The sequence below is a fragment of the Micromys minutus genome (genome assembly GCF_963924665.1).
Source record: "Micromys minutus genome assembly, chromosome: 10".
NCBI classification, from domain to species: Eukaryota; Metazoa; Chordata; class Mammalia; order Rodentia; family Muridae; genus Micromys; species Micromys minutus.
The window spans coordinates 5266360-5281288 of NC_137979.1; the positions used below are offsets into that span (position 1 = coordinate 5266360).

General features: G+C 45.3%; 1 protein-coding gene across 2 annotated transcripts; it reads left to right on the top strand.

Annotated features, from left to right (window-relative positions):
- Window positions 1–3079: 3079 nt before the first annotated feature.
- LOC308425541 (keratinocyte-associated transmembrane protein 2) lies at window positions 3080–14835 on the top strand. 2 transcript variants are annotated; one of them, XM_080922903.1, is made up of 3 exons: window positions 3080–3237; window positions 9482–9993; window positions 13106–14835. In XM_080922903.1, exons 1-3 carry the CDS (start codon window positions 3102–3104, stop codon window positions 13235–13237), a joined length of 780 nt encoding a protein of 259 aa, XP_080779029.1. In that variant the 5' UTR covers window positions 3080–3101; the 3' UTR covers window positions 13238–14835. The 2 variants fall into 2 exon arrangements, with proteins under 2 accessions (XP_080779029.1, XP_080779030.1); XM_080922904.1 differs by lacking the exon at window positions 13106–14835 and adding an exon at window positions 11704–12348.
- Window positions 14836–14929: the final 94 nt, after the last annotated feature.

Genomic DNA, 14929 nt, shown 5'->3' on the forward strand with positions numbered 1-14929 from the left:
GCCAAGAGGAGAAGTTGAACTCTTATTAAAGAAGGTTGAGAAAAATATATGCTTACAAGGAACATTCCTTTTCCTTGGTAGAATTCCTTTAAAAGAAAGAATTTTTATTACTTTCTTTACTCTGTCTGGACATGTGTGAGTATAAATGTGGAGTTCAGAGGACAGTTATGGGAGCCGGTTTTTTTTTTTTTTTTTTTTTCCCTCCCATCTTGGTGTGGGTTCTAGGGATGATACTTAGGTTCAAGGTTGTGGCAAGTATTATCTGCTGTTGTGTGAGAGCTGAGGCTTGGTGGTCACATCATCACCAATAGGTTTGTATAGACATGCAGCTGCTTCTTAAGTGAAGCTTTGGCTCTGTCCAGAGATTTTAAACAACGTGGTTTCCCAGTCCATGTGGTTAATTTATTTTATGTACACTGTAGCTGTCTTCATACCCAGGGGAGGGCACTGGATCCTATTACAGATGGTTGTGAGCCACCATGTGGTTGCTGGGAATTGAACTCGGGACCTCTGGAAGAGCAGTCAGTGCTCTAACCACTGAGCCATCTCTCCAGCCCCAGGCATAGTATTAAATGCTGTGAAATGTATAAAAGGCCCCCTGAGTATGAGGAGTGGCATCCACCAGTCACTTATTTTATATAATGCCTGCCTACAGTCAGTGTGACAGATGGAATGTCACTGAAAAACGCATTGAGTTCATAGTATCTCATTCATGGAAAGAATTCAGACAGGTTGGATGCTTCAGCAGGCAGAGCACTAGCTGTTCCTGCAGAGGACCTGGGATTGGTTGCCAGCATCCATGTGGCCACTCACAACAGTCTGCAACTCCAGTTCCAGGGGATCTGATGCTATCTTCCAGTCTGTGATAACACTACTCACATGTATAAGCCTCAAGAGATGAGACATATACTTGAAAAAAACTGAAAAATGAACTCAGCTGATCTGTCCTGTAGTGGTCTGTATGTGCTTGGCCCAGGGAGTGGCACTATTAGAGGGTGTGGCCCTGTTGGAGTGGGTGTGTCACTGTGGGTGTGGGCTTTAAGACCCTCATCCTGGCTGCTTGGAAGCCAGCCTTCTGCTAGCAGCCTTCAGATGAAGATGTAGAACTCTCAGCTCCTCCTGCACCATGTCTGCCTGGATGCTGCCATGCTCCTGCCTTGATGATAATGGACTGAACCTCTGAACCTGAAGCCAGCTCCAGTTAAATGTTGTCCTTTATAAGACTTTCCTTGGTCATGGTGTCTGTTCACAGCAGTAAAACCCTAACTAAGATAGTCTCTGATCACTAGTATTTTCTAGACTGTCAGAAAGCAAAGTTTTGGGGTGTTGGGAAGGACTATACCTCTGCTAATTTGGAAAGTTTGAGCACCATTCCATGTACATGGACTTGTGGCATGTGGAAATGAGATTAATGACTTAGTTTGTTTAACAGAATCTGTGTGTTTTTACGATGTCCTGGGTTCAGAGAAATTGGACTTGAGAAAACACAAGCCATCTCTGGGGAGGGAATTGCAGAGAAAGCAGTGAAGCTGGGGGTGGTGGTGCAAAATAAATGCCAACTTTGCTACTTCAACTTTCCTGAAAAATAATGAACTGAACATATATGAGTTGAAACTGATAGGAAACATCCACACAACATACCTGTACCAAGAAACTCTGTACCAAGGCTCTAAGCAAGCTTTCTAAATTTATATTTTCTTTTCTTTCTTTCTTGTTTTTTTTTTTTTTTTTTTTTGGTGTGTGTGTGTGTGTGTGTAGGTGTTCTCTGTGTGGCCCTGGCTGTTCTCGCACTCACTCTGTAGACCAGGCTGCCTTCCTGTGGGAGACCATGTAAGAGAGGACAATATTTAACAGGGTGATAGTGTTATGAAAGAAAAGCAAGAAAATTGGCTAGGAAGTCAGAGCGAGACACTGCCATTGAGAATAGGTTCAAATGTTCCAAAGACATACTCCTATCACTTCTTACATTGTAAAACAAAACCCTCAGTATATGAAAACATAACCCAGCACGTGGGAGGTGGAGGAGTTCAAGGTTATTCGTGGGTAGAAAGGGATTGTGAGGCCAGCCTGGGATACTTGAGGTCTTGTTTCAAAACCAAAACCAAAAAGGGTGCTGGAGAAATTATTCAGCAGTTTAGAGCACTTGTTGCTCTTGTAAAGGACCAGAGTGTGGTTCCCAGGATCCACAGGGGCTGGTTCATAATCACAGCAAAGTCCAGCTCCAGGTGGGTCAAAGCCTTCTTCTGTTATTGGAGGGCACTTGAACTCACAATTTTACTCTTTATTGTTTTTTTTTTTTTAAATTACTATTAATGTTATTTTGAGACAGGGTCTCTGTGTAGCCGTGGCTGTCTTATAATCGCTTTGTAGACCAGGCTGGCCTTGAACTCACTTAGATTTGCCCGCATCTGCTTCTGAATGCTGGAACTAAAGATATGCACTATCACACCTGGCTATTTTTAATTCAGAAATGATTGCTTGTATATATGTATGTGCACCTCATGTGCCTAACGCCTGTGGAGGTCAAAAGAGGTTTTGTAGTCCAATCCCCTGGAACTAGAGTTAGAGGTCAGCTGTTTAATCTGAGTGGTGGGAACCAAACCCAGTCCTCTGCAAGAACAGCAAGTGCTCTCAACAGCTGAACAAATATACAATCTTTACAAAGCGTATTAAACTTAAGTGTGTTAAGTGTTTTTTTGCCTGTGTGTCTGCATCAGTTTTACGTCTAATGTTTGAGGATGCCAAAAGAGGGCACCGCATCCCCTGGGACAAATGATTGTGAGCCCTCATCTGGGTGCTGGGAATCGAACTCAGCTCTGGGGGATCAGCCAGTGCTCTTAACCGATGAGCCACTTCTCTAATCCCTAAAATAAATCTCAAAGATGACGACGACAAACCACTAAACAACAACAACCACCAGTTGAAAGTTAATCTGTTCCTTTCTCAGCACCCTGCTCTAGAATCCCACGCTAACCTTTCCGGTTCTGGGATGCGACGTCATCACGTCGGGACGTAGCAGCTTCGGGAGTGCGCTTCGGACGCGCGTATCTGACGCCTCCTCGCAGAACCTAGCAACAGCGCAGGCTCGGGCCGAGTCCGTTATGGCTGCCGCCACCCTGGGCAGAATGAGCGGGGCTGCACGAGAGAAGCTGTCGCCTGGGTCGGGCGCCCGGGGCTTCGGAGCCCTGGCGCGATCTCTGGTGCTGGCGTGGCTGCTCGCGCCCGCCCTGTGCTCTGGTAATGGACGCGGGGAGACGGCGAGGGACCGGGCCGGGCCCGACGGGGACCGAGCACCGCCGACTCACGGTGGTTCCCACTGGCCGAGTTCCCGCGGCCAGGGCTGGGCCCGGGATCGTAAGCGCTCCCGGTGCGGTCTCCCAGGCCTGAGAAGTGCGGTTGTGAGAGTCAGAGACCCGGGAGGGTGGGCGGGGACGGGAAGTGGCCATGTTGTGGACAGAGCCTCTGAGAATATGCTCCCTGAAGCAAGAACGCTCGGTTTTGGGGGGAGGTCCCCAAAGTGCTTGAGAATGCATGGGGAGTTCAGAAATCTCGCAGACTGGATGGGAGGCCGGCCGAAGTGATAGCTACAGTTGAGGAGAGAGTGATGTTTAGAGAGAGGCTTGAGGTTAGGGGACAATCAAGGCTAGGCAAGTTTTGTTTTTCCCTCGAGAAGGTGAGCTCAGAGATAAAGATAGGGACAGTGAGCCAGTGTCTGGACTGAATCGACTGTTTCTGAGTGGAAGAGGGGGAAGCCGTTTGAGGGTTCCATCTCTGAGGTCCGGGAGGTTCTGGTGCTTTTGGTATAGAGGCGGAGTCCAGGGACACCGGACTGCTGAGGGGCTTGGAGGAGGAGCAGAGTTTAGGAACAAAGGAGAGCATGTCAGCAGATACCCTCCCTTGAGCTGCGGTTTAACTGAATGCCCTCGCCTCATTTTAGTGGATTTGTAGTATTTGAGGAAGACTTTTCTTCCCTTGCAGATGTTACAGCATAAATCAGCATATTAAAGCCTTCCTTGAAAATGAAGAGATCTGTAAACCAGGACAGAGATTTAGCAGGAGAAACCTACTGTTAAGACCTGAGCATTGTTGAAGTAGTCAACATTTTTTCTCTCTGCCACGTTGGTGTCATGTTGTCTCCCCAAAGCCTTTATTTATTTATTTATTTATTTATTTATTTATTTATTTAATTCAGATGAAAACTAACGGGAACTGGGGTAACTTTCTTCTTTGCCCAGGGGTTTGCCAGAAAATCACACATTCCTATATTGCAGTGCTGGGTTGCAGACATAGTTTCCTTCCAAAGCAGGACTGAAAACAGGCGGCTGACTGCCCTACCTGGAGGATTTTAGGGTCTGTATGGGGAAAGAATGGGGTGTCTAAGGCTCTTTTTATCATTGGTAGACCATAATGAGGATTTCCCTGGTGGATGCAGACATGATGATTGTTTCGATTGATCTTTAATCATCTAAAACAACAGTCTGTAATTGCAGCTTTAGAAGTGATCTGACACCTGTGGCTTTTGTGGGTACTGCACTTAAGTACGTACACACACACACACACACACACACATGAACTCACGCACGCACGCTCTCTCTCTCTTTCTCTAAATGTTATCTTCACTGAATGTTGTGACTTATTTTCCCAATAATTTATTTAATGTATATGAATACACAGTAGCCGTCTTCAGACACACCAGAAGAGGGCATCATATTCCCATCACAGATGGTTGTGAGCTACTTTGCGGCCACTGGGAATTGAACTCAGGACCTCTGGAAGCGCAGTCAGTGCTCTTAGCCACTGAGCCATCTCTCCACCCTATGTCGTGACCTTTAAATTAGACAGTATGGGCAGCCATTAGGAAGTGGCCAAAGGGAAGATCGGGTTGTTATCTTTTTAAAAAACATATCTCTCTTTACATTTATTTAGTGTGTGTATAGGTATAGGACACAGGACAGCTTTTGGTTGGGAATTATTTCTTGCTTTGCACCATGTTGAGTTCCAAAGTGCAAACTTCCTTATTTGCTGAGCCACTTCTCTGTCCCTCAAACGGGATCTTGTGGACAGTTTCTAAGACTGGCTTTTTCAAGAAAGAGGGAGCCTGAGGGTTTATTAAAAAAGTGTGGCTGTGCAGTGGTGGCTCACACCTGTGATCCCAGCGTTCAGGAGGCAGAGGCAGGCAGATCTCTGTGAGTTTGAGTCAACCTGGTCTACAGAGAGAGTTCCGGGACAGTCAGGACTATAGACAGAGAGACCCTGTCTCAGAAAAAAAAAAAAAGTCTGTCTGCCTGCCTGCTGTCTGTCTGTGGCTGTGGTGGTGAGTGCCAGTGGAGGTCAGAGCATTGGTGAGTTGCTGGCAGTTGTGAACCACCTGATGGGGGTGTTGGGAACAGAATTCTGATCTTCTGGAAAGCATATGTATAAGTGTGTCATCTTGATCTCTGAGCCATCTCTTGCGCCTGCTAAGGGACTTTTAAGTAGAGGAGTGGTGTCATGTCAGTTTCTGCGTGATGGCAGGTTCTGTGCCCGACGTGGGCAGTAAGGTTCAGGCAGGAGCAGGCAGATGAGCTAGAAAAGCTGAGGTGATTGTGGCTTGGGCCAGGCCTGGACAGTGAAGTGAGAAGCCTTCAGATTTTGCTTACGCTGGGTTCTAGATGTACCTGTTAATTATGTGTGTGTGTGTGTGTGTGTGTGTGAGTGTGTGTGGGGGGCATGTTGGTGAGCCATAATGTGAGTGTGGACGTCAGAGGGAACTTCGGGTCCACTCTGTTTCCTTCTGTCTTCTCTTCCATTTGGACTGTTTGCTTTCTTCACTCTTGAATTTTGAGATTCTTTATTTTAGGAACACATCCTTTGTTGGGTACGGAGCTTGCAAATAGTTTCTCTGCACTGTAGCTTGTCTTTATCTTTGGAGGCTCATTGACAGCAAAAGTTTCTCTTTTGAAGAGTAGCAGTTAGTTACCAGTTTTTTTCTTTTTTATGTATTGTATTTTTGCTTTTTTGGTAAAATATAAGAACTCCTTTTCTAGTTCAGAGATTTTTCTTTTTTTTTTTCTTCTAGTTTTGTCCTTTAATATTTTATATTTGACCTGACTTAGCTTATTTAATTTTTGTGTGAGGTGAGACCTATGTTCACTAGGCTTGGCAGTGTGTGATTACCCTGATGGCCCTTCAACATAGGTCAGTGTTGCAGCCTAGAATAAACAGCTGTGGCTCTTCCACATTCTCTTCCTTGACTCTTTCTGCCTTGTGGGTTGAACCCAGGACCTTGCCCTACACAGCTGACCCATTGCTTCCTGTGGCTGGCATGGAGAACCTGGGAAGACTCTAAAGGAGCAAGGTTAGTTGCCCATTGTTTCAGAGGTTTCGTTCGTGGTTGCCTGGTGTGTTGCTGAGGTGAGGCAGAGGATGGTGCTTATCTCGGGGTTGAACAAGCAGAGTTCTGTGATTTATGGACATTCTCTTCTGATGGTCTTTTCCGAGAGAAGGTAGACAATGTGTCACCAGTGGTTTTCACCAGGAGAAAAGTAGGGGTATCCGAAAAAGTTGGGAGTGTGAGGAAGCTTCAGGGAGTAGGAAGGAAAAGGTACTAGGGAATTATAGCCTATCCACTAAGAGTTAGACACAGTGTAGAAGCTGTGAATTTCAGATGAATGAAAATGGTGGTGTGGCTGTGTATTTCCAGCTGTGGGTGGCTGGCTGCATGGTGCACTTGGGGATAAAGAGTTTGGTTTAGCCTTTGACAAATGAGGGAGACACTGTGTGAGTGGGGAGGCCATTAGCCATGGATGCAAGAGGGATTCGAGTGCTTGGCTACACCGTTGAACTGTGAGGAAGAGCAGAAGGCCAGATTTGGTGGTGGCTGCAGGGGCTGAACAGTGAGCACTGGAGTCAGTCTTCATGGCTGAGAAGAGCGGCCCATGAGTCAGAAAGCTTGGTCAGCATTTCAGAAGCAGCATGCTGCAGAAGGGCTGTGGGCGAGTTGTAAAGTGCAGTGAGAGGCTGATGGGTAGTTGGGCTGACTCAGTGGAAGAGAGGTCATGGATTTTGAAATCCAAATAGGAGCTTTTCTCTGGATGAGAGTTAGGAGCTGAAGTCTTATATTGAGGGAACCTGCCAGACAGAAATTGGTGATAGGGGAGATGTGTGCCCCCAACCAATGGCACTTCTGGGGAAGGATGGGAAATGGCGTGTGGTGCCGCCATGCCCTTCTGTCTGTGCAAGGGTGTGGAGGGAAACCAGCTGTGGAGCGAAAAGGCTTTAGGGCCAACGTGTTTAGAAGGGAATCGGATTTCTGTTCTGTCGACAGGGAAGCATGAGGAGACATCTGGAGGGCCCAGGAGAGGGTTTCTGTGTACTCATTCCTGCCCCTCCCAGCGCAGGTCCTTGAGAGACTGTCCAAAAAGTTAGGAAGGAGAAGACGGATTATTTTGGAGATAGGGCCTCCTGTAGCCCAGAGTGCTCTCAAAACTAGCTGTGTAGACTAAGGATGGCCCTGAACTGCTGGCATTACAGGTGTGTGTTGCTATGCCCGGCTCTAACTTACTGTCTTTTAATATCTATTTTCTGGAGCTAGGATCAAACCGAGTGCCCCACACATACCAGGCAGCATCGTTAATCCTAGTATCTTCATAAACTATTTCTCCTTCTCCTCCCCCTCTCCTCCCTTCCTTCTTTCCTCCTCCTCCTTGATTTATTTGTAAGAGTATACTGTAGATGTCTTGAATCAGGACCTCTGGAAGAGCAGTCAGTGCTTTTAACCACTGAGCCATCTCTCCAGCCCCCTATTTTTTCTTTGTTAGAAATTATTTTTCTGGGAGACTTCTGTCCAATTAAGACCCTCCCTCCCCCTTTCAAACTAGATAACAAAGTAGATGTCAACTGTCCTGTTTAAATGAGAGTCTATTTATGTGAACAGTTAGTTGTCTTCTGTGTGTGGGAATATTTGTGAAGGTCTGTGGCTTGTTTTTACAGGCTGAAGTTTAGATCACACATAATAGGTTTTCGTTATCATCATTATTGAAGCATTATTGAAGTTCTTCAGCAGAGGCTTCACTCAGTAACAGATTGGAAACATGGTTCAGTTTGGCAGCTTTTCTCTGTGGACTATATCTTCATTGATTCTTCTGTTGGGTGGAGTTATTTCTGTAAACAACAGGCTTAGCTGTACTTCAGTGAACTTCACTGAGGAGGTAAGGGCACAGGGCCGGAAGATTGTACAAGCATTTGGCCTCGTTTCCCAGCCAGAAACTGCCTTCCCAACATTCAGACATACTGCTGTCACTAAGCTTTCAAGTTTTGGTTTCTGGTTCTTGTAAGAGTCTTTAAGTATCACACTTAGAGATGCTGTCTACAGCTTGTTTGTAGCTTTGTATACTGGTGATATGCTTGAAACAAGATTAAAAAAAAATTTTTTTTTTTGAGTAAAAGTCTGGCCTCTGGCAGCCCTAAACAAACTAGGCTCTGTTACCTATCTCCAGTGTTACAAATTAGAGTCAAGGACCGGTGAAAAGCAGAGAATTAATGTGGCTATCTTGGGGCAAGAAAGAAACCAAGAAAGAGGTTTAGTGACCTCTAAGCCCTGTTCCTGACAGGAACTTTGAGCATGGGGCAGGGAGAGGTAGATGGTGCATAATTGAGCATGTCTTTCAGCGTGTAGTCTGGGATTCTTGTCTTTAGTTTGGTTCTGCAACACAGTCAGAAGTTCCTTTTGCTGGAGGAGACATGGCGGTTCTCAGGGGATGTACTTGAGTGCCAGGGTGCACCCTCTCTGCTGTGATAACTGCTCTGTCCTAGGAGGGTCTGCTCTTTGTAGAATCCAGGGTGCCTGCAGGTTTAGGACAGCGGCTTGAAGGATGATTCAGGCTACACAGACACTTCCTTGAGTGCTTAACATACCAACCTGCAGAGGGAGGCAGGACACAGGCAAAATGAAGGCTTTTAACCTGTGCTTGCTTGTTTTCTGTGCTCCATTTGAGGGTTGGTCAATTTTAGCAAAAGAAGTTTCTAAGTGCCTGCTTTATACTGTATTTAGTTCCAGATTCCATGTTTTCTGTGTGTGTATGATTTATGCGTACTAATTGTTTTTTGTGTCCCAAGGCCACCTCCCTTTTTAGCCTGGCAATGAGATAGAGCCTGGACCTGGCTGACTGAGGTCCAGTCTTTGAAAAGGGAAGCAGTGGGGGTGGGATGAGCTCTGAGGACTTTCAGGACTGACCTGAAAGCCGATGCTTGCTTATTCTTTGGGTAATAGGCTGTGCCATAGTGGGTCCTTACTCTATTCAAGTTGTTACTGAGCAAAGCACTTATTACCTGAGATTAACTGACCAAGAAGAAATGTAATTGATTGCTAGCCATTGAAACTTAAGTAGATCTTAAGAGAAAGCTGCAGGAATTTATTATATTGAAGAGATGCTCAGTGGAAAATTTGATAAATTTTTCTCTTAGTAAATGCTTGTAATGTTGGGGTGCTTTTGTTTTTCAGATACACCAGAGAATACTCCAAACAACGATACTGTTTCTCCTCCTCCAGCTATGCTGATGTCTGGAATCCACACCAAACCTTCTGTTTCCCAGATCAGCACCACACTCACCCCAGCCAGTACAGAGAGAAGTGGGAGCAGCTCTGTGGCGCCCACCACCTCTGCTGTTCCGTCTGTGCCCCAGGACGAGGCTGACAGCAATGAAGATCCCAGCATGGAGGAGGAAGATCTTCTGGCCCTCAACAGTTCTCCAGCCACAGTCAAAGACACTCTGGACAATGGCGACTACGGAGAGTCGGACTACGACTGGACCACTAACCCCAGGGATGAGGAGCCTAATGATATTAACATTGAGATCAACAAGGAGGGCAGGCGCTTTAGAGGCTTCCAGGACTCGGTGCAGGTCGTGAAGCTCTCACCCCCCAACAGAGAGGATAGCCATTTCTTTTTTCATCTTCTTATCTTTGCTTTCTGTGCAGCTGTTGTCTATGTTACCTATCACAACAAGAGGAAGGTAAGTTGGGACTTTAGCCTTTTATGTCATGCTGTCCTCTCATTCATATTTGTTTTTTTCAGTCAGGCTGAAAGTCCTGATAAATGTTAACATTTCTAAGGAGGTTATGAGTCTGGTTATTTGAGAAGTGAGGAATAATGCTACATATGCTTCTAGGAAATTACTTGAAGTTTTCATAATGAACATAATAAAGCCCAGCAAGTTGTTGATTTTTCAGACAAGGCCTCATTAAGTAGCCCTGGCTGTCCTGGTACTCACTCTGTAAACCATGCTGGCTTGAACTCACAGAGATCCATCTGCCTCTGTCTCCCAAGTGCTGGGGTCAGAGGTGTGCGCCCCCATGCCTGGCTTGTATTTCTTAATTTGGTAATGATACTTCAGTGGGAATATTTGTGGAGCAGGAATATTAAATCATATTTTAATTTATTATGCATTCACTGAATGATCTTAAAATAATGTTATTTTCTCGTTATTCAAGGGTTGGGTGGAGGATGTGGCTCCATTGATAGAGTTCTTTCCTGGATACATGAAGCCCCGGCTCATGTCCCAGTGTCACATAAATCTGGGCCTGGTAACACTTCTGTAAGCCCAGGGGAATTCCAGACGGTCAGAGTCAGGATTAGTCATTGTCAGCTTTGACTTTGTACTGAGGGACAGGCTAGCGTGGTCTATATTTAAGACCTGTTTAGCAAGAAAAGGAAAAAAAGTACCTTATTTATAACCAGGTGTGATAGTGCATGTTTGTAACCCTGTCACTTGGCAAGTAGAGGCAGGTGGGTCACTGTTGTCCATCGTCAGCCTAGACTATGTGAAACTGTCAAAAGTAATGAACTTGGGCTGGAGAGATGGCTCAGTGGTTAAGAGCTCTGGCTGCTTTTGCACAGGTCTTGGTTGCAGCTCCCCACATTCATTTGTTAGTTCATAACCTGTAAGTGCACTTCTGGGGAATCTGGTTATAAATAGACAAACGGTTCACCCCTCCCAAACAGTATGTTTAATGTAGAGGATTTAGAAATCTCAAGACTTTAATGTACTTTAAATGTATTTTTGGTACACATATATACATGCACACATGCTGTAATTTTTTAAGGTTATGTAGAATTTTACAGTTTGCTTTAAAATCTTAGGTAAATTGTGGGTGTGGGGCACCTGCCATAGTGCTTGTGTGGAGGTCAGAGGACAGTTGTGTAGACTTGTTTTCTCACATCTTTCCGGGTTCTAGAAATTGAACTTGGGTCACAATGCTTGTGTGACACTGCCTTTACTTGCTGAGTCATTTCAACAGCCCAGTAACTTATTATTACTTATTTTTAATTGTCTCTCTCTCTCTCTCTGTGTGTGTGTGTGTGTATGAGTGTGCGTGTGTACACGTGTGTGTATGTGAGGTGCCTGAGATGGGTGCTGGGGTCTGAACTTGGTCCTCTGCAAAAGCAGCACTTACCAACTACTGAGCCGCTCTTTCAGCCCCAGTAATAGCACATCCCCCTCACTTCATCTTTTATTTTTGAGATTATAATATAATTATACCATTTCCTCCTTCCATATCCTTCTACATACATCTCCTTGCTCTTTTAAATTCATGGCCTCTTTTTCATTAGTTGTTGTTATATGTATATATGTATGTGTATATATATATATATGTATATATGTACATATATATTCTTAAATACATATTTATAAATGTTCTTGAATAGAAATATATATTTGCAGTGCTCCAGGGCAGTGGAACAGGGTGAACCTGAGTGTTGAGACCCTGCAGCGATGCTGAGCAGGTTTCTAGTCCTGTGCTACTGGGAACTGGCCAAAAACTGGATCCCCACAGCCAGCATGAGGGGCACCATGGGTGCCACGGGACTGGTGTGGGCTCGGACTGGCGCTGATCTTGGACTGTGCCTTCCATCAACGGCAAGTTTAAGAAGGATGATTAGGAGCTCCCTCCTCCCACCACAGGTCTCGCTGGTGTCACACCCGCTGCCTTAGCTTAGCTCTGTGGAGGACGCTGAGGAAGCCGGGCGCTGAGGGAACATCTGCATTGATGGACATGGGGGCGGCCTTGACGGGTGCAGCATTAAACCTTGTTCTTACACCTGGGGGTGGAGAGAACTGTGTTCATCAGTGTAATCTGCTCAGCTTGCATGTTGCTGGTATGTGTATTTTCAGAGCTGACCATTTATATTAGGTGACCAGTGGTGTGCTCTTCCCCGAAGCAGAATTTATCCAGCTCTCAGCATCCCTTAATTGCCTGTAATTCTTTGTGTAGGTTGAGGCCTCAAGAACTTTTCCTGTCCACTTTGGCACCATAGCATATTATTTTAAAATGTGGTTTAGGGGTCTGGGGAGATGGCTCAGAGGTTAAGAGCACTGAATGCTCTTCCAGAGGTCCTGAGTTCAGTTCCCAGCAACCACATGGTGGCTCACAGCCATCTGTCTGTAAGAAGCTTTGGTGATCTATTCTGCCTGCAGGCATAAATGCAGGCAGAACGCTGTATACATAGTAAATAAATAAATCTTTTAAAATGTGGTTAATATCTGCATAATTGATTGTGCTGTGTTCCTTCTGGATGGTTTGATGATTCCAGGTTTCATTTCAGAGGAAGCACAAAGATGACCATTTCTGTGCTAGAGCTAATGGGGTGGGTGTCACTGCAACTAGTAATCAAACCTTTGGGAGTTCTAACCGGGGCTCAGTATGTCTGCCTGCCTGCCTCCCTTCCTCCCTCTCTCTGTTGAGTTCTCATGACTTGCCTTGTCTTCTCTGAGGCCTGAGTTATTTTACCTGAGAAAGGACAAAACGGGCCAGTTAATTTCAGAATGTCTTGCGACTTCCGGTGTCGGTGAGCCAGTGAAGAAAGCAGCAGTCAAACCAGCAGAGCTGCCTGCTGACTGAGTGGAGTGCTGACGCGCAGGTTGTGGGCGAGTGGACTCCTGGTCTCCACCCCACGCCCTCTGAGAGGCACTGTGTAGCTGTGTCGACAGGCTAGAGGAGCGTGCTGTCTTACTACTGCTAATGTTGGTTTTTGTCCCAAAGCCTGAGCGAGGCCCTGCACTTGTTACAGAAACGTTACCAGGTAAGTGTTTCTTTGGCATGTCTAATTGTTTTGTTTTATTTCAGATTTTCCTTCTAGTGCAAAGCAGAAAGTGGCGTGATGGCTTGTGTTCCAAAACTGTGGAGTACCATCGTTTGGACCAGAACGTGAATGAGGCCATGCCTTCCCTGAAGATCACCAATGATTACATTTTCTAAAGCACTTGATTGGCATTTGCTTATTATGCTGTTTTATTTGCTTAACTTTTCTATGATGTGCAGAGGTTTGCCACAGGCAAATGGCACTTAACTGAGACGGGGCACTCTCTTTTGCCTTGGTGCTTTGAGAACTAACTGTCACAACAAGGAGTATATGATTTATTTTTAATCTTTAGAGCTAGGTTCAATCAGGTATCTGAAATGTGAGTTAAGCATTACTCTATGTCTTTGTGTAGTTATTATTTTCCATTTATTGTGCCTCTGGCAGCTGTGTTCCCTTTGAAAGGCCCCAAACCTGAGCTCACATCTCGCAGGGCCCAGCACTGCTGGTTCTCACCACTCGCTGCCACCCAGATGCTGTTTTCCAGGTTTCTTTATTCTACTGCTATGTTGAGATAGGGTCCCCACTCAGTAGCCTAGACTGGCGACAAGCTGTCGGTCTTGTTACCTTGGCTTCTCAAGTGCTGGTACTACAGTGTGGCCGCCCACCCTCTTCCAGATCTCATGTTTCAAACACATTGTGTGTATGTGTGTGTGTGGTCCCCAGTTTTAGTGTACAGAGATATCACAATCTAATGTTTGCTTTAAATTACATTTCCCTCTTTTAAAGCTGCTTTTAAGGACAGTGGGGAGGGCACTTTCCTACCCTGACAACCTGAGTTCAAGCCCCAGGACCTGCATGGTAGAGGGAGCTAATGAAGTCTTGGAGGTTATCCTCTGACCTCCACATGTGTACCATGGCATTTGTGCACCTACACACACATGCTTACATACACATAGTAAATAAATGTAGTTAAAAAGAACCCACTTTGGGTGTTTTAGGCACTTGAAACATGGTATAAAACAGTGTGATTGCTACTTCACTGGTCATGGTAAACTCCCTCAGGAATTCTGGCAAAAGAGAATTCCCAGTGAGCACAGGAGAAATGTTAGGAAGATTCCAGTTTTGGGTTTGATTACTGAATGAAGTTCAGAGTAGAAGCTGGTAGAGTATTTAACCCATGACCAGGGACTGTTTGTCAGCACTTGATTTTAGTGTGAGTTCCAGGGCTCAGATGAGGAGCAGAGTGTAAGACAGGTCAGAGGTTCCTCAGTTTGTTTCTTGATCACAGTAAATTGGAGGAGACTCTAGAGCCTGTTGTCATTTGAGTGGCACTGTGTCTTGGTCCTGCAGTTAAAGCAGTAATCAGAAAAAGTTCATTCACACAAACCTTTGTAACAGTGACCTTCAGACTTGCCTCCTCCTCAGCCCCCAGCAACTGGGATTATTTGCTGTATTTCTTGGTAGCCTGGTTTTTTAGAGTTGATCAGAATGTACATGTGTGATTTGAACCATGCCTGACTACCAAGCTTCATTAAAATGTTCCAGAAAACAAAGTCTTTACTGTGTGTTCAGTAAAGCCTGGGTAGGCCAGTAGCCACGCTCCCTGTGTGGACATGGAAGCAGCAGCGTTGTCCCCTTTCAGGGACAGTTGACTGTCCGAGGGAAGGGCACAGTAGTGAAATATACCTGGACTGTTTTATTGCAGTAGTTTTTTTCATATCTGAAATTGTATTATTTAATATTTTGAATAAGATTTTAAGAAATAAATGGTAAAGATATAAATCTTCTTTGTCAGTGTGGTCGTTACAATGCTGACTTCAGTGGTTACTGAAGACCTGCGCTGGCTGGAGGAAGTGACCTTGTTCTAG

Coding starts and splice junctions, on each gene's coding strand:
- LOC308425541 (XM_080922903.1), top strand. CDS start 3,102: ATGGCTGCCGCCACCCTGGGCAGAATGAGCGGGGCTGCACGAGAGAAG. Junction 3,238..9,481: donor CGCGCCCGCCCTGTGCTCTG/GTAATGGACGCG, acceptor TTTGTTTTTCAG/ATACACCAGAGAATACTCCA. Junction 9,994..13,105: donor CCTATCACAACAAGAGGAAG/GTAAGTTGGGAC, acceptor GTTTTATTTCAG/ATTTTCCTTCTAGTGCAAAG.